We start from the raw sequence: 25,849 nt of genomic DNA on the forward strand, positions 1-25,849 counted from the left end.
AAACACATTACAGCGACATATCTGCACACCAGAAGAAGGCACCAGATCTCATAATGGATAGTTGTGAGCCACCATGTGGTTGCTGGGAATTGAACTCAGGACCTCTGGAAGAGCAGTCAGTGCTCTTAACCTCTGAGCCATCTCTCCAGCCCCACAGCGACATATCTTTACACAGTGTAATTAACTATCTCACAAAAAAACTAGAGTTACTGATGGTTGGTTGTGAGCTACATTGGGTGCTGGGACCCAAACCCAGGTCCTACAAGAGCACAAGTGCTCTTGACTAGGCCATCTTTGCACCCCCTAAATTATTTTTTTCTTCAAAGGTTTTGTGTATTTGCACGTGAAGTGCCAGTGACAGAGGATGCCAGAGGCTAGGATCCCCCCTAAAGCCAGAGTCACAGCCAGCTGTAAGCTGACTAATTTGAGTGCTGTGAAAAGACCTCAGGTCCTCTGCAAGAGCAGCACACACTCCTTTTTTTTTTTATATGATTGTTTTATATGACAATCCCAGTTCCCTCTCCCTCCTATCTTCCCTTATCACCATTCCCCCGACTAAAACCCTACCTATCACATATCCTTTCTGCTCCCCCTGGATGGTGAGGCCTTCCATAGGGGGGGATCATCAGAGTCTATCATATCTTTTGGGATAGGGCCAAGGCCCACCCCCGTTGTGTCTTGGCTCAGGGAGTATTCCTCTATGTGGAAATGGCTCCCAAAGTCCACACCCATACTAGGGATAAGTACTGAACTACTACAGGAGGTCCCGTAGATTTCCGAGGTTTCCTCACTGAAACCCATGTTCCTGGGGTCTGGATCAGTCCCATGCTGGTATCCCAGCTATCAGTCTAGGGAGCAAGAGCTCCCCGATATTCAGGTCAGCTGTTTCTGTGGGTTTCACCAGCCTGGTCTGGACCCCTTTGCTCTTCACTCCTCCTTCTCTGCAACTGGATTCCAGTTCAGTTCAGTGATTAGTTGTGGGTGTCGATGTCTACTTCCACCAGCTGCTGGATGAGGGCTATCAGGTGGCATATAAGTCAGTCATCAATCTCATTATCAGGGGAGGGCATTTAAGGTAGCCTCTCCTCTGTTGCTTAGACTGTTAGCAGCACACACTTAATTACTGAGCAATCTCTGCAGCCCCTAGAGTAGATTCCTGAAGTATAGTCCTGGCGAGCTGCCTACTCTGCATGGTCCTGCTGCATCAAATGGTATATGGAATGAAGCACACATGAGAGGCAGAGCATAAACTCTGTTATTACACAAGGAAACTTTAACTCTAATAACAGCTTTCCTGACCCCAAGATTCATAGTTTCAGCCTTCTGGCCCATGGTTACTTAGTGTTACCGCTTCTACAAAAAGCATGCTGTTGTGTTTAGTTCTGCTTTTCTAGCTGTCTTTCTGTCGTCTTTTGGTTTTTCAAGACAGGGTTTCTCTGGGTAGCTTTGGAGCCTATCCTGGCACTCTATCTGGAGACCAGGCTGGCCTCAAACAGAGATCCTCCTGCCTCTCTGTCATCTTATTTTTATTCCCATGAATCTTGAATGTTTTGCCAACATTTGTCTCTTTGGTCACATAGTTTTTTTTTTTAAAGCAAGGACTTGTTATGTAGCCCTGGCTGACCTAGAACATACCATGTAGACCAAGCTGGCCTCAAATTGTGGCTATCCTCCTGTGTCCCAAGTACTGGAGTTGTAGACTTGTAGTAAGTACCATGCTGATCATTTTGAGGACTTGGGCTTTGGCCAGAGTCTGGAAGGGCTCTGTTTCAGTTAACAGAACAAAAAACACTCTTTGAATATTTTTAAATTTAATTTTTTAAAACTTTAAATTTTTGTAACTAAGTGGTGAATATGAATACTAAAAGTAAATCTTAAGTTCTGTTATTTTGTTACTTATTGTTTTGTTTTTGTTTTTTGAGACAGGGTTTCTCTAACACCCCTAGCTGTCCTAGAACTAGCTCTGTATACAGGCTGGCCTCGAACTCACAGAGATCCATCCACTTGTCTCTACCTTCTGAGCAGTGGGATTAAAGGTGTGGGTCACAACTGCCCGGCCTTTGTTCCTCTTTTCAACAGAAGGGATTTAATAATGTTTGCGTGCGTGGGTGCGTGCGTGTCACACATGTCAAGGTCAGAAGACAACTTGCAGGGATTGATTGTCTTGTTCTGTCATTTAAATCCCAGAGATTGAACCCAGGTTGTCAGACTTGGTGACAAATACCTTTACCCAGTGAACCATTTATCTGGCCAACCCTAGTGCTTTATTTAAGGATACCTTTTATTCTGTCTGTTTTTTGCTCCTAGGAATTTGATCATCACTGCCCCTGGGTGAACAACTGTATTGGTCGCAGGAACTACAGATATTTCTTCCTTTTCCTCCTTTCCCTGACAGCCCACATTATGGGTGTGTTTGGCTTTGGCCTCCTTTATGTCCTCTATCACATAGAGGAACTCTCAGGGGTCCGCACTGCTGTCACGTATCCTTGGAGGCCTTTGGCTTGTGGGATAGGTTCGGGAGGACAAGTTGACTCCTTGAGTCAAGAAATATAAAGGGGAAGTGGTCACAAGATAACATTGCTCTATTTTCCTTAACTACTTGGAATCAGAATGGCAGTGATGTGTGTGGCTGGCTTGTTTTTCATCCCTGTAGCTGGCCTCACAGGATTTCATGTGGTGCTGGTGGCTAGGGGACGCACAACCAATGAACAGGTACTAGGAGAACTGGCAGGAGACTGAACAAGCCCTTAACTAGTGAAGAACATAACACTTTAACAAACAACAACAGAACCTCAGCAAATACTTTTGTGTTGCTGTAGAGATTATCAGTAGTGGGCAAATGGGTAAAGTAGGCCTAGGTCCTCAGTAAGTAGAATTAAAGCTAGGAATTGTGGTATACACTTGTAATCTTACTTAGGAGGCTGAGGCAACAGGATTGAGGAGCCTGTCTCCAAAAAAAGGAGGAAAAATAACCTAAGAAATGGCCTTGTTTTTGTTCTTTTAACAAATATTTAGTGTGTGAATGTATAGAAACTAGTTGGCACAGGCTTTAGAAAACACATAGTACTGCTTAAAGATTATTTTTATGCACATAATAACTAACCTTAATTTTTTACTCTTCTAGTCAGCCTTCTGTTATCTGTGAATTCTTTTTTTTAAATATGCATTTAGCTTTTTTTTAAAGATTTTATTTATTTATTATGTATACAACATTCTGCTTCCATATATATCTGCACACCAGAAGAAGGCACCAGATCTCATTGTAGATGGTTGTGAGCCACTATGTGGTTGCTGGGAATTGAACTCAGGACCTCTAGAAGAGCAGTCGGTGCTCTTAACCTCTGAGCCATCTCTCCAGCCCTATCTGTGAATTCTTTAGGTTCAATTAAATATAAATGGAGTAGACTTGGAAGGAAAATTGCATCAATACTGAATTTATACATTTTTTCTTGGCATTATTCCCTAAATAATATATTAACGCTTTATATAACATACTGTATTAGGCATTGCATATTAGTATAAGGATGGAGAAATGAACTACTATATATAACATGTACATAGGCTATATGCAAATACTGTACCAATTTATATAAGGAAATCTGTGGATTATTTTAGTCAATATTCAGAAAGTATTTAATCCCATTTTATTCAGGAATCTGATGTTGAGGGTTGGTTTCCATGAGGTAGACCTAGAATGTTAACTGAGAACCACTGACTCTAGACTCCCTATTTTCTTTTTTGTTGTTGTTGTTATTTTCAAGATAGGGTTTCCCTGTGTAGAAGTCCTGGATGTCTTGGAACTGGCTTTGTAGACCAGGCTGACCTTGAACTCACAGAGATCTGATTGCCTCTGCCTCCTGAGCACTGGGATTAAAGGCATGGGTGTACCATCACTATGTGGTGGTTCTCTGTTCTTAATCATTACAAGTATTATTTTTGTACCTGAAAGAATGGCTGCACAAAAGTTTGCCTTTTGGCATAGTTTGTCTTACCTGGCTCTTTTTATATCATAGGTTACAGGTAAATTCCGGGGAGGTGTGAATCCCTTCACCAATGGCTGTTGTAACAATGTTAGCCGTGTCCTCTGCAGCTCTCCAGCACCCAGGTACACCCTCACCCTTTGGTTGGTGTTCATGCTTGGTCAAACTCTTGTCTCCTTTGGTCTTGTTCTGAATAAGGGAAGCCTTTTAGAAAGGATTTGCTCTTAGAATGGTGAGTGCTGCAAGGAAGAGACATGCTGATCTCTTGAATTCAGATGTTTAGGTATGGCTAATTACCTATGAGAATTGAGGATGCATAAAATTTAATAACTTCAGAGTGCTAAATACTTGCTTATAAAGGCCTACTCTTGCTGAAGATGTTCACTGAATCAAGTCAGTTTAGCACTGACTTTTACACTAGACTGATAGGACTGATTTTGATGCTGAAGATTAAACTTAGGGTCTCGTTCTTTGTCACTGAACTATATGCCCTAGTTCATGACTGTTTATTGCATATGCAGAATGTTCCCTTTATACTTGGTATGCAAGTAGAAATTTTGAATGAAACAGTAAGTGAAAGCCTTCTTACTTTTGCTACACAGGTATTTGGGGAGACCAAGGAAAGAGAAGACAATTGTAATCAGACCTCCTTTCATTCGACCAGACGTGTCTGATGGGCAGATAACTGTGAAGATCATGGATAATGGCATCCAGGGAGAACTGAGGAGGACTAAGGTGAGGGACGGGGAAGTAAAGCTAGGTAAACTCAGGGAATTTCACCCACGGAAAATAGATAGAAACATGCATTGAGTATACATCTTTGTGTTAAAGACACTTAAACACAGGTCTTTTTTCCACTAGATTTCAAGTTCGGTGACAGTAGACACTGGGTCCATTTCTTTCCATGTCTTCATAAGACATAGTGTCTTTTAGATGATAGATGTTCAACTTTGTCCTTTTGATTTCCAAACTGACTCTTTTCCCAGTTTAGAAACATACCTGGTTCTCCAATACTTTTCTTCTGTCAACTTAATGCATTTTCCCAATTTGATTTCCCTTAGTCTAAGGGAAGCCTAGAGATAACAGAGAGTCAGTCTGCAGATGCGGAACCTCCACCTCCTCCTAAGCCGGACCTGAGTCGATACACAGGGCTTCGAACACACCTCAGCCTGGCTACCAATGAGGGTAAGGGCTGTCTTGATATGTGAGAGCCTAGCAATAGAAGACAGGGACAAGGTCATGTAAGCTGTAGAGAGGATGAGCAAGGGCTGGGAGGTAATACTTGAAATAACACCCAGTAAATGGAGTTATCTATGGATAGCTAAAAAGAGGGCTGCCCGTTAGCAATAGACAGTGATTTGGACTTTCCAGAGATTTACTTTTTACAATTTTTTGTTTGTTTGTTTTTTGAGACAGGGTTTCTCTGTGTAGCTTTGGAGCCTATCCTGGCACTCACTCTGGAGACCAGGCTGGCCTCACAGAGATCCACCTGCCTTTGCCTCCTGAGTGCTGGGATTAAAGGCGTGCACCACCAACGCCTGGCACGTTTTACAATTTTATATTGTGTATGTGCATGGTGTGTGTGTGTCTGTGTGTTAACCTCCAGGAATTGGTTCCTTCCTTCCACTGTGGATTCTGGGGATTGAACTCAGGTCGTCAGGCTTTTTTGGCAAGTGCTTTTACTTGATATGAGTCTGTCTGAATCAGGGAATTTCTTAGTGTGTTTGGTGCATTTGCCACCACAAGTTTTGAAACGAGCATAGATCCTTGGTCTTTAAAAAAAAAAAATACCCCTCCCCCACCCAGTGGTGCATGTCTTTATCCCAGCACTCAGGAAGCAGAAGTAGGTGGATCTCTGAGTTCAAGGCCAGCCTGTTCTACAAAGTGAGTTCCAGGGCAGCCAGGGCTACACAGAGAAATCCTGTCTCAAAAAAACAAAACAAAAAAAGGAAAGAAACAAGAACTATATAGCCAAGACTGTTGAACTCACAGAAGTTTGCCTGTCTCTGTTAAGTGTTGGGATTAAAGATGTGCACTTCCACTCCTGGCCTTATTTTTTATTATATGATAGAGTGTTTGGCCTGCATGTGTATGTCTGCCCACCACTTGTGTTCCTGTTACAACCTTCTGAGTAGCTGACTGTAGGCCTGTATCTAAAGACCAGGCCCAGCTGAGTCTTTAAACTTAAATTTCAGCAAAATCTTGTTCCCTAGACTTTACTTTTATTGGGTATACCTGATTTTACCATGTCCTTTCCCTGTACTTTCAGTAACCCCATGACAGTTAAAAGAATCAATTTCTAAAGTATTGCTCTCTGGGTTTCCCCCCATAGATAGCAGTCTCTTGGGCAAGGACAGCCCCCCTACCCCTACCATGTATAAATATCGACCAGGTTACAGCAGCAGCAGTACATCAGCCGCCATGCCTCATTCCTCCAGTGCCAAGGTACTCTATACTCTTAAGAAGTGGGGTCATAACCTATGCTAGATCTTGAGGAAAGGAGTGGGGAACATAAAAACCAAGGGCATTTTACTGATTATTGGCTTTAATGGAATTTCCTTGATGTGTTTTTCATCAAAAAAGGAGCAGTGACGAATTCTAGATAAAACCACTAATTAATGTCAAATCTGATTTTAGAAACCACTTCTGCCAAGTTAGTCTCTGTAAGCCTCATTTCCAGCATCTTAAAATGAGGTATTTGTTTCAAGTCACAGCTTTGTGTTAAAGGCCAGCCATATGATGTCCAAGTTTGAAGTATACTGGCATGCAATTCTGTTCTTCAGTGTCTCTTTGGGCTCTGATATCTGGCAGCTGTCAAAAGGAGTGCTAAAACTTTTATTCTTTTTCCACAGCTGAGTCGTGGAGATAGCTTGAAGGAACCAACCTCAATTGCAGATAGTAGCCGCCATCCCAGCTACCGCTCAGAGCCCAGCTTGGAGCCAGAAAGCTTCCGATCTCCCACTTTTGGAAAAAGCTTTCACTTTGATCCATTGTCCAGTGGCTCACGATCCTCCAGCCTCAAGTCAGCCCAGGGCACGGGCTTTGAGTTGGGCCAGTTGCAGTCCATTCGTTCAGAGGGTACCACCTCCACCTCCTATAAGAGTCTGGCCAATCAGACACGCAATGGAAGTCTATCTTATGACAGCCTACTCACTCCTTCAGACAGCCCTGATTTTGAGTCAGTACAGGCAGGGCCTGAGCCAGACCCACCTTTAGGCTATACCTCTCCCTTCCTGTCAGCCCGGCTGGCCCAGCAACGGGAAGCCGAGAGGCACCCACGTTTGGTGCCAACCGGCCCACCACACCGAGAGCCCTCGCCAGTCCGCTATGACAATCTGTCTCGCCACATTGTGGCCTCCCTCCAGGAACGAGAGAAGCTGCTACGACAGTCACCTCCACTTGCAGGCCGTGAGGAAGAACCAGGCTTGGGAGACTCAGGCATTCAGTCAACACCAGGCTCAGGCCATGCCCCTCGTACTAGTTCCTCTTCAGACGATTCAAAGAGATCACCCTTGAGCAAGACTCCTCTGGGACGCCCAGCTGTCCCCCGTTTTGGCAAACCAGATGGGCTAAGGGGCCGGGGACTGGGGTCCCCTGAACCAGGCCCAACTGCCCCCTACCTGGGCCGATCAATGTCTTATAGCAGCCAAAAAGCCCCACCTGGTGTCTCTGAGACAGAGGAAGTGGCATTGCAGCCATTATTGACACCCAAGTAAGTATTTGTCTTTTCCTCTTCCCTTCAATGTAATTAGCAGAAGGTACCGAGTCTTCGGCTGTACATGATTCTAGTATAGGTAGACCCTGGGAATCTTGAGAACTGTTTCATATTTGATTGCCTTTATGAATGTCTCCTCTTAAGAGACTGAAGAGTGGTAATGCCCTTAATACTATCTTCCTGAAAGTTTTATTTGACAAACACTATTATATGAGAGCTGAGGCTAGGAATAAATTGGGAGAAAGAATCAGTCTTATTTTAAGCATGTCAGTAAAGTAACAGGGACTGTTTAGGTAAGAAAATATATGGAAATGCCCACCCCCTTATATTAGACCCTTTTTGTGTATGCTTGTGTTTTGTGCATTGTGCATCTTTTCCTGATGTCTGTTTCTTTTTCCCCCAGAGATGAAGTACAGCTCAAGACCACCTACAGCAAATCCAATGGGCAGCCCAAGAGTATAGGCTCAGCTTCCCCTGGCCCAGGCCAGCCACCTCTCAGTAGTCCCACAAGGGGAGGAGTCAAGAAGGTGTCAGGCGTGGGTGGTACCACTTATGAGATTTCTGTGTGAATCTTGGCACCTCCCCTCCCCCACACCTCTACACCTACACCAAAGGGCCTCAGGTGGCCACCTTCTTTCCCTCAAGGGGCTCCCTTACTTTGCATGGACATTTTTAAACTACCGATTCCAAGAGGATGAGGCTTGTTTTACAAAATGCCATGGGGTTGAGGAGAGTTGGGGCCCTGAGTCAGGGGTGGCAATCCCCCCCTTTGATTTATAAGACCTTCCCTTCTTTGATCCCTGGACCAGACTCAGTGGACATTTGTGCAATTGCTCACCCTGGAGGGAACCAGATCATTTTTAAACCAGAAATAATTTTTTTTATTATTGTTACGGATTCTATTTTTTTCCTCTTCTCCGTTACCAGGTGTGTGTGTACATATATATATATTATAAATATCAAAGAAATTATATATCTATCCTGGGATGGGAAAACAAGGGAGGGATATATAGATATATATATAAGGAGGGGGATTTTATTCTTCCCTTTCCTTAGACCAGCAGGAAAAAGAGACATTAAAGTCTTCCTTTTCCCCATGGTTCCCTCTCTTTTGTCCCAGTTATCAACTAAGGAAATAGCACCCTCTGCTGGTGCTAAGTGATTAGGAAAGAAACCTGGGTAAGTCTGGGGTTCTTGGTCAGATAAAGGAACTTGCAGAGTTTTCTAGGCTCATTGACATCCTTTTCCCAGGAAAGGGGTCACAGTTTCATGATGGTGGTGGGAGATCAGGAAAAGAACTTGATCTACTTTACAAAACATCAGGCAACCTCCCTCCCCCCATTTTTGGGTGATAGGGATTGTGGTGGGCTTAGTGGACCTCTTCAATGCTTCCCTATTACTTACAGTTAAAATGATCTTAAAAATCCAAGGCCAGAAGAGAAGAATCCAAAAAGCAATATTTTTCATCATATGCCAAAAATGGGATAGAGAGAAGGAGTGGCAGACCTAGGCCCCTCCAATTGTCCCCTGGGGTTTACCCCTTAGCCCACCTCAATATGGTGCTGGGTAGAGGGGGTAGCTGGATTCTAACCTTTAAACAGGGAAGACCCCAGCCTCTATACAGAGACCCTTTAATTTTTTTATTCTGATTAGCCATTTTAAACCAACAAAGAATAAAATAAATCCTGATCTAACCAGCTCCCCCTGACTTGTGTTTTATCTGGTTAAGGCAAGGTGAATGGTCTTGTGGGAAGTCAAGAGGAAAGCCTCATTCTCTGGTCTACTTTTTTTCTGGCTGTCAAATTAAATGTCCTACTAGGTGAGAGAAACCTAACTTTTCATAACAAAAACTTCTGTCTTTGAAATATTAGAGAACTGGTGTTATTTCCTCTTTAGAAAGTAGAGGCTGGAGAGATGGCTTAGCAGTTAAAAGCACTGACTGCTATTCCAGAGGACCCAGGTTCAATTCCTAGTACCCACATGGCAGTTCTCAACTATCTGTAACTCCAAGATCTGACACCCTCACACAGACATACATGCAGGCAAAACACTAATGCACATTAAAGTAAATTATTATTATTATTATTTGGGTTTTTTGAGACAGGGCTCCTCTGTGGCTTTGGAGGCTGCCCTGGAACTAGCTCTTAGACCAGGCTGGTCTCGAACTCAGAGAGATCCGCCTGCCTCTGCCTCCTGAGTGCTGGGATCAAAGGTGTGTGCCACCACCGCCCAGCAAAAGTAAATCAAAAGCCAGCCTTTGATCCCAGAACTTGGGAGGTAGAGGCAGGTGGGTCTCTTGAGCTTGTGTTCCCGAATAGTCTGCCTGACAGGGTTACATGGTAAGATGCTGTTCCAGAAAACAAACCAAAAACTTTGTTTTTCCCAAACAACTAAATCCATTTTTTCTTAAACTAAAGAATAAGAGAAGCATTATACTTCTTGCCAGAGATTCATTTAAAAAGCACACAGGAAAAAAAGACAAGGGAAAAGATAAGCTTGGCTAGCTGGAGCCTATCCTGGAGCTCACTCTGTAGACTAGGCTGGCTTTGAACTCAGAGATCCTCCTGCCTCTGCCTCTCGAGTGCTGGGATTAAAGGCGTGTGCCACCACCAACGCCTGGCCAGGCTTTTTTTCCTCCTGCTAAAATACAGTGGTAATGGTGGGAGGTTTTTTTTTAATAGTCCCTGTTATATATCAACACAGGCATAAACCTTACTTTGGCTAACTTTCCTGATGGGTTGAATATAATCCAGGCACTTGGCAGTGAACATTATAGGCAAAATATTATAGCAAACTGCTGATTTTTGACCATGTTCTCTGCTCTAATTTTGAATTTCTTGGCCTAGGGAAATAATGTGATGACAAAATCTAAAATCTTTTATGTCTTAGCAGTGCCTTATCTTAAACTGCCTCATACAGAATGACACTTGCCTCTTAAAAAGGTAGCCATACTAGCCAGTCTGTTAAAGACACCTTTTTTTTTTTTAAAAAAAAAAGAAAAACCCTAACAAATGAACTCCTGAAATCAAATTACACAAAAGTGGGGGGACAAAAAAACAAAAACAGCTTTTTGTGAAAAGGTATGTCTATGAAAAAGCCAACTGGACTAAACCATAAAAAAGCATGGCCCTTCTCTAAAAGTGTATTAGTCACAAGTACAGCAGGGGCTGGCTTCTGTCTAGTTGTTAGATATCCCAAGGCAATGCCTGGAAGACAGTTTTGTCAGCAGGAAAGCCATCCTTGGCAGAGTTCAGTAGTCCTGTTAGCGGAGGCTGCTGCTGCTGCTGGCCTGGGAACTTCCCATACCTGGGTGGTCTGGACTATGTCGGTTCTAGAGGAGACAAAAGGAATAAGAACATTTAGAAATTAAAAAATGACCTTGCTGGATATGGTACATGCCTTTGATCCCAGCCCTCTACAGAGAGGCAGAGGCAAGCAGATCTTCTGGGGTAGAAGCCAGCCTAGTCTATATAGTGAATTCCAGGCCAGCCAAAGCTACATCTCAAGCCATTGTCTCAAAACAACAAAAAAAACCTAAGTAAACCTATGGAGCCTGCTAACATAGATTTGTAACCTCAGTTGCTTTGGAGGTAGAGTTAGGAGGACTGCACATTCAAGGCCTACCTGGGCAACTCAGTGAAACTGTCTCAAAAATTATCAATAAACAAGCAAAATAAGCCAGGTGGTGGCGCATTCCTTTAATCCCAGCACTCTATGAGTTCGAGACCAGTCTGGTTTACAAGAGCAAGTTCCAGGACAGGAACCAAAACTACACAGAGACACCCTGCCTCGCAAAACCAAAAATAAGCAAAATAAAAAATTTTTAAAAGGAGACTAGATATGGCTCAATGTTAAGACACTACCTCAAAGGAAAAGAGTCAAAGTCAAAGAACTAGCTTTGGCCAGGATTGTAAAAGAAAAATGTTTGCCCTGGATTTGCCCTGCTCTTGGGTCCAACTTGAGGCAAAGGATTCTATTTAAGAAGGGTGAGATGGGGGCTGGAGAGATGGCTCTGGTTATGAGCAAGTACTGTCTTGTAGAAAACCCCAGTACAGTTCCCAGCACTACATAGAGTGGTAGTGATACAGCTCCATGGCCGAAGCTCTTTTCTGGTCTCTGTGGGCATTGCACTAGTGTAGAGAAACACATATACATAAATTAAAACAAAAAACCAGTTACTACAACAACCCTCTACCTTCTTCTTTTTCTTCTCTTTCTTCTTCCTTTTCCGTTCAGGATCCTCTTCTTTTTTCTTTTTCTTCTTTTTGTGATCTGAATCAGATGGCGTTTCTGTAGGAGACATTAAGAGCTTATAACCTTAAGTTTGATTTGAGTTTAAGATCTACTGCTATGGGCTGCAGAGATGGCTCAGGGGTTAAGAGCACTGACTTCTCCCAGAGGTCTTGAGTTCAATTCCAGATGGCTCACAACCATCTGTAATGGGATCTGGTGCCCTCTTCTGGCATGCCCTGTATACATGATAAATATATGTTTAAAAAAAAAAAAAAAAAAAAAAGATCTACTGCTATGAACTCTTAAGGCTACAGGAAAACCTAATACCAGGGGAACTGCTTTTTTTCTGCGTGTTCAGAAAGGATATAGAGGTGCTGGCAGAGCAGCTGTGCTAAGTCACTGCTTGTCCAAGAAATGTCAACACATGTATTTCTTCTTGGAGAAATCTGGGAGTCCAGAGGAACTAAGCTTAACTGAAGGCCATGTAGACTTGGGCCAGAGTCTTGGTGGTCTGAACAAAAGTGCTTACCTGGGGGAACTGGATCCTGGGTCCTGCTCTGTTTATGCTTGTGCTTATTCTTCTTCTTGGGAGGCTGAATATGCATCAGTCGACACTGCTCTGGCAACTGAGGGTACCAAAGGAAGGTTCAGGTGAGCAGAGAGAGCAACTCCCTGCTTCTAGACTTGGAGATAAAACTACCTCCATGCTTTTGAGGCCTCCCCACTTGTTTTCTTCCTCCCCAAGAAGGGACTTACCGGGCCAGTATGGAGGCGGAAACCAGACAGCATGGTCCCTGTGATTGGATTAAAAGAGCTACTGAGAATAGGAGGCTTCTCAATGAGGGAGCGGAGGCTGCTGTTGTCATGGGAGCCAGGGAGATCAATCATCCCTGGCAGGTCAGGCAGGAAGTTACTTAGCTTCTCCTTCACTTTCTTCCCACAGAACTTATTATAGGCTTGTTCCAGGTTGTAGTGTGTGATTAAATTGGTGCTGCCCGTCAGCTCTGTGCTGCCTAGAAAACAGCAATAATAAAGTTATACTAAAAGCAGATGATAATTTTTTTGTCACCAACCCAGAAGGAATTGAAGGAAAAAACAATGTTTTGGTTTTATCTGTATGTTTATTTGCCTACATATATACATGTGTACCATGTGTGTGTCTGGTGCCTGCAGACATCAGAAGAGGGAGCTGAATCCCCTAGAACTGGGGATAGTTGTGAGCTGCCCTAGGAACTGAACCTGGGTCAAGGGTAGCCTATACTCCTAACTATTGAGTTATCTCCTAACTCTCCAGCCCCACGAAAGACTATAGTTTAATATTAATGAGGAATCTATCAAAAAACACAAACTATTGTCTTAGTCACTGTTCTAGTGCTGTGAAGAGACATTACCACAGCAACTCTTATAATTGTGAGAAAGCACTTAATTGGGGGCTTGCTTATAGTTTCAGAGGCTTAATTCATTATCATCATAGTGGGTAGCACGATGGCAGCATGGTGCTGAAGGAGTTGACAGTTACCTACTAATAATCCACAGGCAGAAAGAGAGAGCCTAGACCTGGCATGGGCTTTTGAAACCTCAAAGCACACACTTCCTCCAATAAGGCCACACCTCCTAATCCTTCTAATCTATTCAAGGAGTTTCACTCTCTGGTGACAATAAACATTCAAATAAATGAGCCTATGGGTGCTATCCTTACTCAACAATTATAGGATTCAAAAAGTGTCAAAATTCTGAAGCATTCCAGACTTCACATTTCTGAATTTGGGATTTTTAACCTAGTAAAATTATGCATATATTCTGAAAAACTGCAAATTTGAAACATTTTAGATAAGCATTTTAGGTAACAGACACTAACCCTGTAATAATATGATAGCCAGGTATGGTGGTGCATACCTGTAAGCCTGCAATGCCAGCACTCAAGAAGGCTGATGCAAGACAGTTGCATTTAAGGCCAGCTTGGGCTATATATAGTAAGTTCCTGTCTCAAACACCCTCAACTCAGTAATACATAATAAACACAAAATACTATACTATGGGCTAGAGGAATGGAAATGGAATGAAGCAAAGTAGGGCATATAAAAACTGAAAACAAAACAAAACCAGACTAGCTAGAATAACTTACATGACACTGATTCATGTATTATTCCACTTTATATAAAATGTCTCAGAAACATTTCTGCCTGGATCAGGATAATGGAACCTTGAAGTTTAGTTACAGATACTCTAAAAGTCAAATTTGATGCAGTGACATGAGGGTCTTGTCAGGGGCCCTCTGTTGGCAGTGTATTTACATATTGAGACAGTATCTTGCTAGGTAGTTCTAGCTCACCTCAAACTTGTGGCAACTTCCTGCCTTAGCCTCCTGAGTGCTGGTGTTACAGGTAAGTGCCACCATGCTTTGCATTCTTTTTTTTTAAACAGGAAGACTAGTCACCATAGGCAAACAGATTTTGTGGTTATGATTACCTTGTGACCAACATGTTTATTCTTTATGATACCAAGTATTACCTAGAAAGAACTACTCAACATGAGCAACTAGAACTCTAATACTAGCTGTCCTCTCTGCCATTGTTTCCTTTTATCTAGGTAATGAGATAATAGTTTTGCATTTCATTATTTTTAAAATTTTATTTTATGTGCATTGGCATCTCCTGGAAATGGAGTTAGACAGTTGCCAGCTGTAATGCGGGTGCTGGGAACTGAACCTGGTCCTTTGGAAGAGCAGCCAGTGCTCTTAACCACTTGGTTATCTCGCCAGCCTTCCATTTCATTATTTTCAAGGCTCATTGATTTAAAACAAAATTGTACATGCTCTATCAACATATTTAGTGGCTGGCTTTTTTCTTTTTTCTTTTTTGAAAAGAATAGAAATATGCTAAAATAAGACCAAATAGAATAGAAATGTTTAACTTACAACCTCACTGATAATTATGACAACATATAGATAAAGTGGCTTGTTTATGATCATTTACTTGGGAAAGTTCAGGTTCTGAACTGTGAGCCCTTGAGGGCAGAGATGGTTTCTTATTCACATGATTAGTTAGTGCCAGGCTATATACTAAATGTTTCTGAAATAAACAAGCATTTTTCTTCTGGTCTAGGTCTTACTCCACCTCCTTTTCATTGTCAAATGCCTCAGAAGAGTGATGTGCAACAGTTGGGATCCTTAGCATTACAATGCCTTGTAACTGGCACTGCCATATGCTTGCCAGGGCTTCTCCTTCCAGATGGTTATGTATAAAGCTCAGTTGAGAGGTACTTTGGTACTTTTCATAATTTGTAAAAAAAGGAGTTCAAGCTGATCAAACTGGCATACAGCAGTAATCCCAGCACTGAGGAAGTGGAGGCAGGAAGATCACGAGCTCATGCACATCGTTGACTACATGAATTTGAGGCTAGCCTGGGTGACATGAGACTGCATCAAAGGAGGAGAAATTAAGGAAGTAAATAATCGGGGGCTGGTTAGATGGCTCAGCAGATGACCCAGATTTCATTCCTAGGACCCAAAGGGCAGCTTACAGACATTTGTATGTAACTCCTGTTGCAGGGAATCTGATGCCCTCCTTTCTGACCTCCATAGATACCAGCCAGCCACACACATGGTCACAAACACACATGCAGGAAAACATCCATACATACAAAATAAATGCTCAGAGGTTAAAAGTACCAGCAGCTCTTCCAGAAGTCTTGAGTTCAATTCCCAGCAACCACATGGTGGGTCACAACCATCTGCAATGAGATCTGGTGCCCTCTTCTGGCATGCAAGAATATATCAGAACAAAGTATACATAATAAATAAGTAAATCTTTAAAATAAATAAATAAAAACAAAAAATATGAAGCTGGACGGTGGCAGTGCATGCCTTTAATCATCCCAGCACTTGGGAGGCAGAGGCAGGTGGATCTCTGTGAGTTTGAGGCCAGCCTGGTCTACACAGCACAGTGCCAGGACAGGCTCCAAAGCTACAGAGAAGCCTTGCCTAGAAACACCCCCCCAAAAGAAAAAAAAAAAAGAAAAAAAATCAGAAATATGAGTTTAACTTCTATTTAAACTGTTAGTTCTCTGAAAATTATTTGTAAAATTCCTTCAGAAGCCATGACTCCTGAAAACAAACCTTGAAATGTCAATTCCATGCAAATTCATTTTTTTTCCTTTTTTTTTTTTTTTCCTTTTGGTCTTTCAAGACAGGGTTTCTCCTTGGCTTTGGAGGCTGACCTGGAACTAGCTCTTGTAGACCAGGCTGGTCTTGAACTCACAGAGATCCTCCTGCCTCTGCCTCCCAAGTGCTGGGATTAAAGGCATGAGCCTCCAATGCCCGGCTTTTTTTTTCTTTCTTCAAATTCTAAATCCTGTTCACATCACTGTAGCCTCTTAATTCTAATAATTAGAACTCACATTCTGTAATTATAGAAAACAATACTTCTTAGTTAAAACAAGATAAGAAAACAGTGGTAGTGTGCTTGTGTAGCAATGTGGAAGGCCTTGAGTATGATTTTAGGTACTGGGGGGTTGGAGAGATGCAAAGAAACTATTATTTAAATTCCCATGGTACAAGTCACTCAATCCACTCGGTGGTGACGCATGCTTTTAATTATAATTTTAGCACTTGGGAGGCTGGAAACAAGTTCCAGGACAGCCAGGGCTACACAGAGAAACCCTGTCTTGAAAACAAACAAACAAACAAACAAAAGTATTAGGCTCAAGTGCCATGATTGTTTTTCAAGACAAACAACAAAAAAATCATGGCACTTGAGCCTAATACTTTTGTTTGTTTTCAAGACGGGGTTTCTCTGTGTAGCCTAGGATGTCCTGGAACTCACTCTATAGACCAGGCTGGCCTTGAACACACAGAGATCCGCCTGTCCCTGCCTCCCAAGTCTAATTAATACTTTTTAAAAAATTATTTCTTTTTTTTTTTAGATTTACTTTACTTTGTATGTATGAGTGCTTTTCCTGAGTGTATGTCTGTTTGCTATATGCATGCATGATGCCTACAGAAGTGGTGAGCCTCCGAGTGGGTGTTGTGAATTGTGCCCTCATCCTCTGCAAGAACAAGGGCTCTTAACCACTAAGCCAATTCTCTAGCCCCTGAGCCTAATGCTTTTTAAAAATGATTTATTTAAAAAATTTTTAGACAGTCTCTCTGTCTGTTCCTCTCTCGTTGGATGCCTTGAAGCTCCCTATATAGACCAAGTTGGCCTTGAACTCAAAGATCACCTGTCTCTGCCTCCAGAGTTCTGGGACTGAAGGTGTGAACTCAGCCTGAAAGATTTAATTTTACCTCATTTGTGTGTATATGTGTTGTGATGTGTGAATGCATTCCACATATTATTTGATTGCTTGTGGAGCCCAGTAGAGGGTGTTGGGTTCCCTGGAGCTGGAGTTAGGGGTAATTGTGAGGCTCTCATGTAGGTTCTGGGTACCAAGCTGGAGTCCTCTGAAAGAACCAAGTGCCCTTAACCTCATAACTTTGGAGCCATCTCTCCAGTTCTCCTGGCCCTTTCTGAGGACTTCATGCTTACTAAGCATGTACTCTACCAACTGAGCCACATCCCCAGTCTTTCTACTCATACTTTTATGCCAACTTAGCTTTGGGGCCTAATCAACCACTATACTACTCTTCCATTCAAATTGTTTTTCTTTTCTTTTCTTTGTTTTTAGTTTTTTTTTCCGAGACAAGGCTCTTCGTGTAACAGCCCTGGCTGTCCTGGAGCTCATGCTGTAGACCAGGCTGGCCTCGAACCCACAACCTGTCCGTCTCTGCCTCCCAAGTACTGGGATTAGAGGCATGCACTACCTCTGCCCGGCTGACAGCTTATTCTTGCTGTCATTTTGGCTAACAACATTCTGAAAACCATCAAGTAGTTCTTAATATTTTCCCTAAGATATCTGAAGCAAGACTACAAAGTAATAAGATTGACACCAACAAAAAATACAAGCATAGCCCTTAAACCATGTATTTTGAATCTCAAAAAAAAAAAAAAAAAGCTACCTAAAAACCAGGCTTACTAATCTCCACTTCTCACACCATCCCTCCCTCCATTCCCACATATCCAGCATTTGCCTAGAACAGAAATCACTATTTGTCAACTGATTTACACAAACAAGTACAATTAGAACAGGTAATGCAAAAGATAAAGAAAGCTGGGCATGGTGGCACACACTTGGAGGCAGAGACAGGTGTATCTCTGTGAGTTTGAGATCCGTCAGATCTACGGTGAATTCCAGGCAAGCCAGAGCTACACAGTGAGACCCTGTCTCAAAATCAAAACAACTAAAATAAAGAAAACTGTTGGAAGACACCTATCACTAAAGTACAGTCAATTTCTTTATGCTTCAGTTTCTCAATTATAAAACACAGACAATACTTATCTAAAAGGGCTATAAGTATTACATATTGTTACACACTGATATGAAATTGAAATTATTTTGCTAATAGTTACTGGAATGAACTGAGGACCTTTTTTGAAGCAGGATCTCGTCACCTAGGCTGAGCTTTAATCCAGATCTTCCTGCCTTCACCTCCTAAGTGCTGGTGTGTAGTACCACAAATCCCTAAGACTAACACCTCTTGATTTTTAGGCCTTCAAACTTTTTCTTTCCACAACTTCTTACTCTCAGACTATCATACCCTCTGTAGAAGACACCCCCAATTCTCTCTTTTTATATTTATTTCTGTAGGCTCTGCCTCTAACATGTATCCTTTATCCATTCACTTCTCTACAGCTAAGATTTAGTCCAAACTATTATTTCTTTCCTGAACAATGGCTGGTAACATCCGATTATCTTACTTTCATTCCTCATGTTGCTGCTGAATATTTGAAAATCAATAAATTAGATCATTTTGCACCCATGTTGAAATGGCTTCAATTTGAAATTTAAACACTCTACATTGCCTTATAAAGGTCTTTGCCTATCTCCCATCACTACTGGATTTGTTTGTTTTACTGGAGTCCAATCTGTCTTCGACCCCTTAGATATTCTAAGCTTCCCCCCCACCCCCCGCCTCCTGATCGATCAAGTCTCTCGTATCTATAGGTATCTCTTTTCTATCCACCGATAACTTTATTTACTCTTGAATGCTATCTACTCAGAGAAGACCTGTGAAAACTCATGCATGGCAGGTAAGAGTCCTACCACTGAGCCATGCGCCCCCAATTTCCAAATAATTGTATAAATGAAAGAATTAATTCAATTTTAATATTTTCTTTGAACATGTCAATCTCCGAGTCCCTGACAAGGATGGCTACTTACTATACACCTAACAGACTTTAAAGTCTTAGCGTCTCCAAAATTGTTAAATCAGGTCTCCCGAGTTCCAAACAATGGCTCACGTTTTTATAGAGTCACAAACGGCGGTCAGAGAACCGGATCACAGAACTTTTCGCCAGTAGTCCCAGATAGTCACACCCACCCCAAACCCATCCCATGAAATCAAGCTCTCTCTTAGGGTTATGAATCGCCCAAGAGCTTCTGACACTTGAGTTGCCCGCTGGCCACGCGTCGCCCGTTGCTTCACGCCTCGCACAGCAGGCTGAAAGCCACACCCGTCACCTAATCAGTACCTGATTGGCTGCTTTTGACCCCACTACTCACCGGGCAATTCCCGCATAAGGTAGAAGGGGCCGCTTCCAGCAGCCGACTTGTCTGCGCCCGCAGGGGCCGAGGTCGCCGTCGGGGGCGGGGCCGTGCCTGGGCCACCTCCCGGAGGAGGCGGAGGTGGCGGGGGCGGCTTTCCAGGCCCGAAACCTAGGGCGCTTGGGGGTGGTGGGGGGTCAGCCTGAGCTCCAAACAGCGCGGTGAAATTCTCCATAGCACTCTCGGCTCCTGCATTACCCGGGATCTGGCGTTAATGACTTTCATTGGCCAGTACTTTCCCAGGGTACCACCCTCGTCCTCGAAGAGCTTCCGGCCATTGGATACACTAGGCCCCGCCTACCACCTTCCTGTAGTTACTTCCGTCGCTCTAAGAGACAGTTTGGGAAGTAGTTCGCAGTCTTACAGCCAATAAAATGACTCAGGTAGAAGAGCGACAACTCTATGGACCAATAGACTGTCTAACTCATTTTCTCATCTATCATAGCACCCAATAAGAGATCTACATCCGGGTCCGGAGGCGTTGCATCTGATATTTGGCCCAATAGAAGCCTCGCTGGTGGGGGGCAGCGGAGGGAAGGGCTGGGGGCCGAACGGAGCCTGCGAGAGAACCGGCAAGGAAGATGGCTGTCCTCGCGCCTCTGATTGCTCTGGTGTACTCGGTGCCGCGGCTTTCTCGATGGCTGGCTCGACCTTATTGCCTTCTGTCTGCCCTGCTCTCCGCTGCTTTCCTCCTCGTGAGGAAACTGCCGCCGATTTGCAACGGTCTCCCCACGCAGCGCGAAGATGGTAACCCGTGTGACTTTGACTGGGTGAGCGCCCCCTGCCTCAGCTCTCGTTGACCATCCCTGCCCCTGCAGGTGCATATGAAAGTGTGGGGGAGATTTGGGGATGTAACCATCTGACAGACTGAATGGAAATCCGCTGCTAGTCTTAACCTCCTTGTTTAAGATGGAGAGAGAGATCCCAGGGTTTCTCCACACATAAACAGGGTTCTGCAGTGATGCCAAGCTTCCTGGAGCGCCGGCGAGGAAGGCAGGCAAGCCAGTAGTAGAAACACCACTTTTAGTCATTTATTTGACAAATTGATCGCAGTGTAGCTATTTTATTTATTTATTTGGCAAATTGATCTCAGTGTTGTTGGGCGACTTTCCCAAGGTCACACAGCGTTCACAAAGTGCTATCTAATCTTGTTCAAAACCCTCTGATAGGCCGACTTAGATCGCTAACTCAACAAAATTACTTAGGTGGAAAAGCAACCGCACGACTACCCTGGCCACTGTAACTGCACATACTATCATCCTCAGGGAGGATAGAAAAACAGAGATTACAAAAACATGAGGAGGGGGGAGCCTCTCACCATTTTAGAAGCACTAATTTCAGAACAATTAACATTTGCTGTGAAGGTTGTGGAACATAGAGCTAATATTCCTTCCCTATCTAAATATTTATGTTAAAATAGCAGTGATCCTGGGGCTGGAGAGATAGCTCAGTGGTTAAGAGCACTAGCTGCTCTTCCAGAAGTCCTGAGTTCAATTTCCAGCAACCACATGATGGCTCACAACCATCTATAATGAGATCTGGTGCCCTCTTCTGGCCCACAGGGATAGATGCAGACAGAACACTGTATACATAGAAAACTTAAAAAAAAAAAAAAATTGCAGTGACCCAGACTTAAGTTATTACTATAACCTTGGGTATGCCTCATTTCTTTCCTCTGACATTTCTGGGACTCTCAAACAAAAGATTGTTAACTTTGTTTACATTAAAGATACTATACTTTCAAATGCTTTGTGTTGTGCCTTTTTAATCTCCAGCACTCTGGAGACAAAGGCAGGTGGATCTCTGTGAATTTAATGTAAGCTCTCCTGGTCTATATAACATATTCCAGGACAGTCAAGACTACATAGTGAGACCCTGTCTCAAAAGGACACCACACCAGATACCCTACTTTCCTCCATCCCTGTGCTCTAGAGTCGTACCTTATAAATTGTGAGCTAGACGGTGGTGGTGCAAATCTTTTAATCCCAGCACTTGGGAGGCAGAGGCAGGTGGATCTCTGAATTCAAGGCCAGCCTGGTTTACACGGTGAGTTCTAGAACAGCCAGGGATAGTGAAACCTGTCTCAAAAAAACAAGAAAAAAAAAAAAAAAAGAAGAAGACTCACCATATGATTTCATTTAGCCTTCTTAGCTACCCTTTGAAGATAACTTCAAATCCCACCAATATGGTATAGATGACTATGGTAAAGAAAATGAAGTGCCCATGTTCTTGACTCTTTCTGAACTCCTCTTTCTCCCTTAATCTACATACTTATAAGCCTGTATTAAAATAGTTTAGGGCAGGCCAGGCGGTGGTGGCACACACCTTTAATCTCAGCACTCCGGAGCCAGAGGCAGATAGATCTCTGTGAGTTCAAGACCAGCCTGGTCTACAAGAGCTAGTTCCAGGACAGCCTCCAAAACCACAGAGAAACCCTGTCTTGAAAAACCAAAAGGAAGGAAGGAAGAGAGAAAGAAAGGAAGGTAGGAAGGAAGAAAGAAAGAGCTTAGGGCTAGAAAGATGGCTTGGTGGTTAAGAACACATACTGTCATGCCAGGCAGTGGTGACACATGCCTTTAATCCTAGCATTTGGGAGGCAGAAGCAGGTGGGTCTCTGAGTTTGAGGCCAGCCTGATGTACAAAGTGAGTTACGGGACAGCCAGGGCTACACAGAGAAACCCTGTGTGTCAAAAACCAAAAACAAACCTTACATACTCTTCTGATAATCCAAATTTGATTCCCAATGCCCACATTAGGAGGCTCATGGCTGTCTGTAACTCCAGCCTTAGGGGTCTTTTTCAGGCACCTTCACTCAATTGCACATATCTGAACACATACATAATTACAAACTAATAAAATTGAATATTGAAATAGTTTTAAGAATATTCAACTCTGGGGGCTGGAGAGATGGCTTAGTGATTAAGAGCATTGGCTGCTCTATTAGAGGACTTGGGTAAGGTTCCTCACACTCACATGTTGGGTCACAACTATCCATAATTCCAGTCTAGCATTGATTTCTGGTCTCTATGAGTACTAGACACACAGTATGCTTATATACATTCAGTTAAACCACTAATACATATAAAATAAAAATAATTCTTTAAAATCGAGCACATACACTCCAAACTCTTTATACTGGCCAGCTGTGAAACTCATTTAATGAAACTATGAGTCCCAGTTTGGTCTGAATGGTCTCCTAAAAGATTAGGGGAACTCCTCTGGCTGTGCCAGCAACAGTGGAGCTGTGCCTTTAGTCCTTACTGACCTGCAACTTGTTATGTAGTCCAAAATAGGTTTGGGCTTTTGGCATTTCTCCTGTGTCTACCTTCCAGAATGCTGGGTTCAAATGTGTGCACTACTACCTGTGGACTCGCCCTTTGTGTATATTGAAGATGCACAACAATAAAAATTTGAGACTCGCCGGGCGTTGGTGGCACACGCCTTTAATCCCAGCACTCGGGAGGCAGAGGCAGGCGGATCTCACAGAGTTCAAGGCCAGCCTGGTCTCCAGAGTGAGTGCCAGGATAGGCTCCAAACCTACACAGAGAAACCCTGTCTTGAAAAAACAAAAAAACAAACAAACAAAAAATTGAGACTCACTGAAAAGAAATTGTAATAATATTAATAATAGTAATTGTGCAGCATGGTAGTATACATCTGTAATATTGGCATTTGGAAGGTGGAGGCAAGATCACAAGTGTAAAGAAAACCATTATAGGGAGTTGGATGCCAGCACGACCTACAAAACATTCTCGAAAACAAAACAAAGTTTAAAAAAAAAATAAAGACAGAACATTGTAGCCTAAACTATATAGTAAGATCCTTCCTCAAAACCAAATGACAGAGAACCCAGCACTCAAGAGGCTGAGGTAGGAGGAGCACAGTGAGTTTGAAGCCTGCCTGGACTACACAGTGATGCAGAAGGAAAGAACTGAGTCTGGCAAGTTATCCTCTAACATCACATGTGTGCTGTGGCACATGGAGGGGTACACACACACACAAAATAAATAAATGTAGTTAAAAAAAGAAAACCAGTGGGACATGGTGATGTACCATTACAGTCCAGATACTTTAGAGGCTGAGGCAGGGGAATTGCCTGGGCAAGATAGTGAGAGGAAGTCTCAAGGATAAAAGGGGAGGGAGGGAGGAAAAAGAAAGAAGAGGAAACTCAAAGGTAGGGGATTTGCTGAAAGATACCATTCAGTTGCCAAGAGGAGACTCTAAACCTAGCTCTTTCGATTTGTTGGTCCCACTACACCTTAGCCAGCTCCAGTTACTTCTTTATCACCAACCCAAGCTGGATCTCTTCTCTTGTTTTGCATTTCATGTTTTGTCCTCTACCCCACCAGCTTCATTCACCAAGTTGCTGTCTCTGATTATCTTCCAGAGAGAAGTGGAGATCCTGATGTTCCTCAGTGCCATTGTGATGATGAAGAACCGCAGATCCAGTAAGCTCACCTGCTTTGTTTGCTCTGACTGGGGGTTAGGACTCATGCCCTGGAGAAGCTCCTTTTTCGTGTTATTGGATGAGCACTGTTTAATGAACTAGTTCCACATTTCATGCCAGGGGCTAGTTTGACCTTGGTCTTCTGTATCCTCTCCCTCCTGTTCCCATGTCAAAGTACCCCAGGAAGAGGGCCAAAGAGTGGGAGCCTTCAGCCCAGCCTGACTGTGGTATATCTCTGTTCCAGTCACCGTGGAGCAACATGTAGGCAACATCTTCATGTTTAGTAAAGTGGCCAATGCAATTCTTTTCTTCCGCCTGGATATTCGAATGGGTCTACTGTACCTCACGCTCTGCATAGGTGAGAAAATGGTTTTTATTACAATACAATTCTATGATTAATAATTTGAAATAGTAAAGTTTTTTGATAAAGGCTTGATTTTTAAGGACCAGATTCCAATCTTTATCTTATACTTAATGAATTGTATTTGTAGCTCTTTTTTTTTTAAAATTATATATTTACTCTTATTTATGTGCATTGGTGGTTTGCCTGCATGTATGTATGTGAGTGTGAGGGTGTCAGGTCTTGGAGTTACAGATAGTTGTTAGCTGTCATGTGGGTGGTGGGAATTGAGCCCAGGTCCTCTGGAAGAACAGTCACTGCTCTTAACCACTGAACCATTTCTCCAGCCCATATTTGTAGCTCTTAATTATATGTAGTTGGTAAGTATTTACTTAGACAGTATTTTAAGAGGAATATGTACTAGTGATCTACATACACATGTGTATTCTTTGATGTCTGAAATTCCTGAGAGAATTTGCAAGTAAATATGTAAAAGGCCCTGTATATTATCTCTGACATCTTTTCTCTGTGTCCAGTGTTCCTGATGACCTGCAAGCCCCCCCTGTACATGGGTCCTGAGTACATCAAGTATTTCAGTGATAAAACCATTGAAGTGAGTATTCTGCTTTCTGTTTCTTGGGTCCTGCTTTGTGGTTTTGTGCTCTTCATTCATAAAGATGGTGCCTCAGGATGGAAGTTGGTAGCTGGGGTTGGTAGTGCATAATTATTATCCTGGAGGCTGGGGTAGGATTGCTACAAGAATGTTTTTTTCTTTTTCTTTCTTTTTTTTTTTTTTTTCCATTTGTCTGTTTGTTCATTTTTGTTTTTCAAGACAAGATTCCTCTGTGTAGTCTTGACAATCTTGGAACTGCCTCCATAGACCAGGCTGGCCTAGAAAGAAGAGATCCTCTGCCTCCCATGTATTGGTATTAAAGGTGTATGCTACCATTACCTAGTGGATTGATGTATATTTGAGGCCAGTGTGGGCTATGTAGTGAGTTCTGGGGTAGCCCCAGCTACACAGTAAGATTCTGTCTCAAAAGAAAGACTGGTAGGCTGGCGAGATGACTCACCAGGAAAAGATGTTTGCCACATGAGCCCTGACGACCTGAACTAGGTCCCTAGAACCCATGTAAAGGTAGAAGCAGAGAACCCATGCCACAGAGTTGTCCTCTGACCTCTATATGTGCACCATGGCATATACACAATAATAATAAATAAATAAACTTAAAAATAAAAAAAAAGATTCAGTGGGTAAAATGAAGGTCCTTGGTGTCAACCCTCAGTCTTTAGTCTGGAAAGAGAAAACTGACTGTAAGTGGGCACATGTGAAAAACTTTAGGTTGGCTGGGCATTGGTGGCCCACGCCTTTAATCCCAGCTCTTGGGAGGCAGAGGCAGGCGGATCTCTGTGAGTTTGAGGCCAGCCTGGTCTACAAATGGAGTTCCAGGACAGGCTCTAAAACTACTCAGAGAAACCCTGTCTTGAAAAAC

At 42.9% G+C, this 25,849-nt stretch overlaps 3 protein-coding genes and 1 long non-coding RNA gene across 5 annotated transcripts in view; 2 read left to right on the top strand and 2 right to left on the bottom strand.

Moving 5' to 3' along the window:
• Zdhhc5 (zinc finger DHHC-type palmitoyltransferase 5) overlaps positions 1–9,394 on the top strand; it is a 29,677-nt gene extending 20,283 nt beyond the window's left edge. The window contains exons 5-12 of one of the 2 annotated variants that reach the window (XM_027422677.2): positions 2,308–2,480; positions 2,610–2,712; positions 4,014–4,105; positions 4,583–4,715; positions 5,042–5,165; positions 6,313–6,425; positions 6,833–7,692; positions 8,099–9,394. In XM_027422677.2, the coding sequence (XP_027278478.1) occupies positions 2,308–2,480; positions 2,610–2,712; positions 4,014–4,105; positions 4,583–4,715; positions 5,042–5,165; positions 6,313–6,425; positions 6,833–7,692; positions 8,099–8,264 (1,764 nt within the window). In that variant the 3' untranslated portion in view covers positions 8,265–9,394. The remainder of the gene's footprint in view (positions 1–2,307; positions 2,481–2,609; positions 2,713–4,013; positions 4,106–4,582; positions 4,716–5,041; positions 5,166–6,312; positions 6,426–6,832; positions 7,693–8,098) is intronic. The other variant, XM_027422678.2, reaches the window with a different exon arrangement.
• A 734-nt stretch (positions 9,395–10,128) lies between these two features.
• On the bottom strand, positions 10,129–19,832 carry Med19 (mediator complex subunit 19). The gene is made up of 5 exons (XM_027422681.2): positions 19,528–19,832; positions 12,685–12,941; positions 12,458–12,554; positions 11,891–11,985; positions 10,129–11,026 (listed from the first exon to the last, which is right to left on the bottom strand). The coding sequence occupies exons 1-5, from the start codon at positions 19,742–19,744 to the stop codon at positions 10,958–10,960; spliced, it is 735 nt and encodes a 244-aa protein (XP_027278482.1). The 5' UTR covers positions 19,745–19,832; the 3' UTR covers positions 10,129–10,957.
• A 259-nt stretch (positions 19,833–20,091) lies between these two features.
• The window catches only part of Tmx2 (thioredoxin related transmembrane protein 2), a gene marked incomplete in the record, with an annotated part of 8,862 nt that continues 3,104 nt past the window's right edge, over positions 20,092–25,849 (top strand). The window contains 3 exon segments of the mRNA XM_027422680.2: positions 20,092–20,339; positions 23,957–24,017; positions 24,261–24,363. Of these exon segments, the coding sequence (XP_027278481.1) occupies positions 20,151–20,339; positions 23,957–24,017; positions 24,261–24,363 (353 nt within the window).
• Positions 23,159–25,849, bottom strand: part of LOC118239056 — a 6,400-nt gene continuing 3,709 nt past the window's right edge. Inside the window, exon 2 of the long non-coding RNA XR_004770473.1 lies at positions 23,159–24,366. This is a non-coding gene — a long non-coding RNA (uncharacterized LOC118239056). The remainder of the gene's footprint in view (positions 24,367–25,849) is intronic.

Source organism: Cricetulus griseus, chromosome 6 (assembly GCF_003668045.3).
Source record: "Cricetulus griseus strain 17A/GY chromosome 6, alternate assembly CriGri-PICRH-1.0, whole genome shotgun sequence".
NCBI lineage: Eukaryota > Metazoa > Chordata > Mammalia > Rodentia > Cricetidae > Cricetulus > Cricetulus griseus.

Bases quoted from the DNA above. Each gene is read 5' to 3' on its own strand.
- Med19 (XM_027422681.2), bottom strand. From the start codon at position 19,744: ATGGAGAATTTCACCGCGCTGTTTGGAGCTCAGGCTGACCCCCCACCA. The intron at 12,942-19,527 runs GTGAGTAGTGGG...GCTGTTTTCTAG, and splicing joins CCTTATGCGGGAATTGCCCG to GCAGCACAGAGCTGACGGGC. The intron at 11,027-11,890 runs GTAGAGGGTTGT...TGTCTCCTCTAG, and splicing joins AAGAGAAGAAAAAGAAGAAG to AACCGACATAGTCCAGACCA.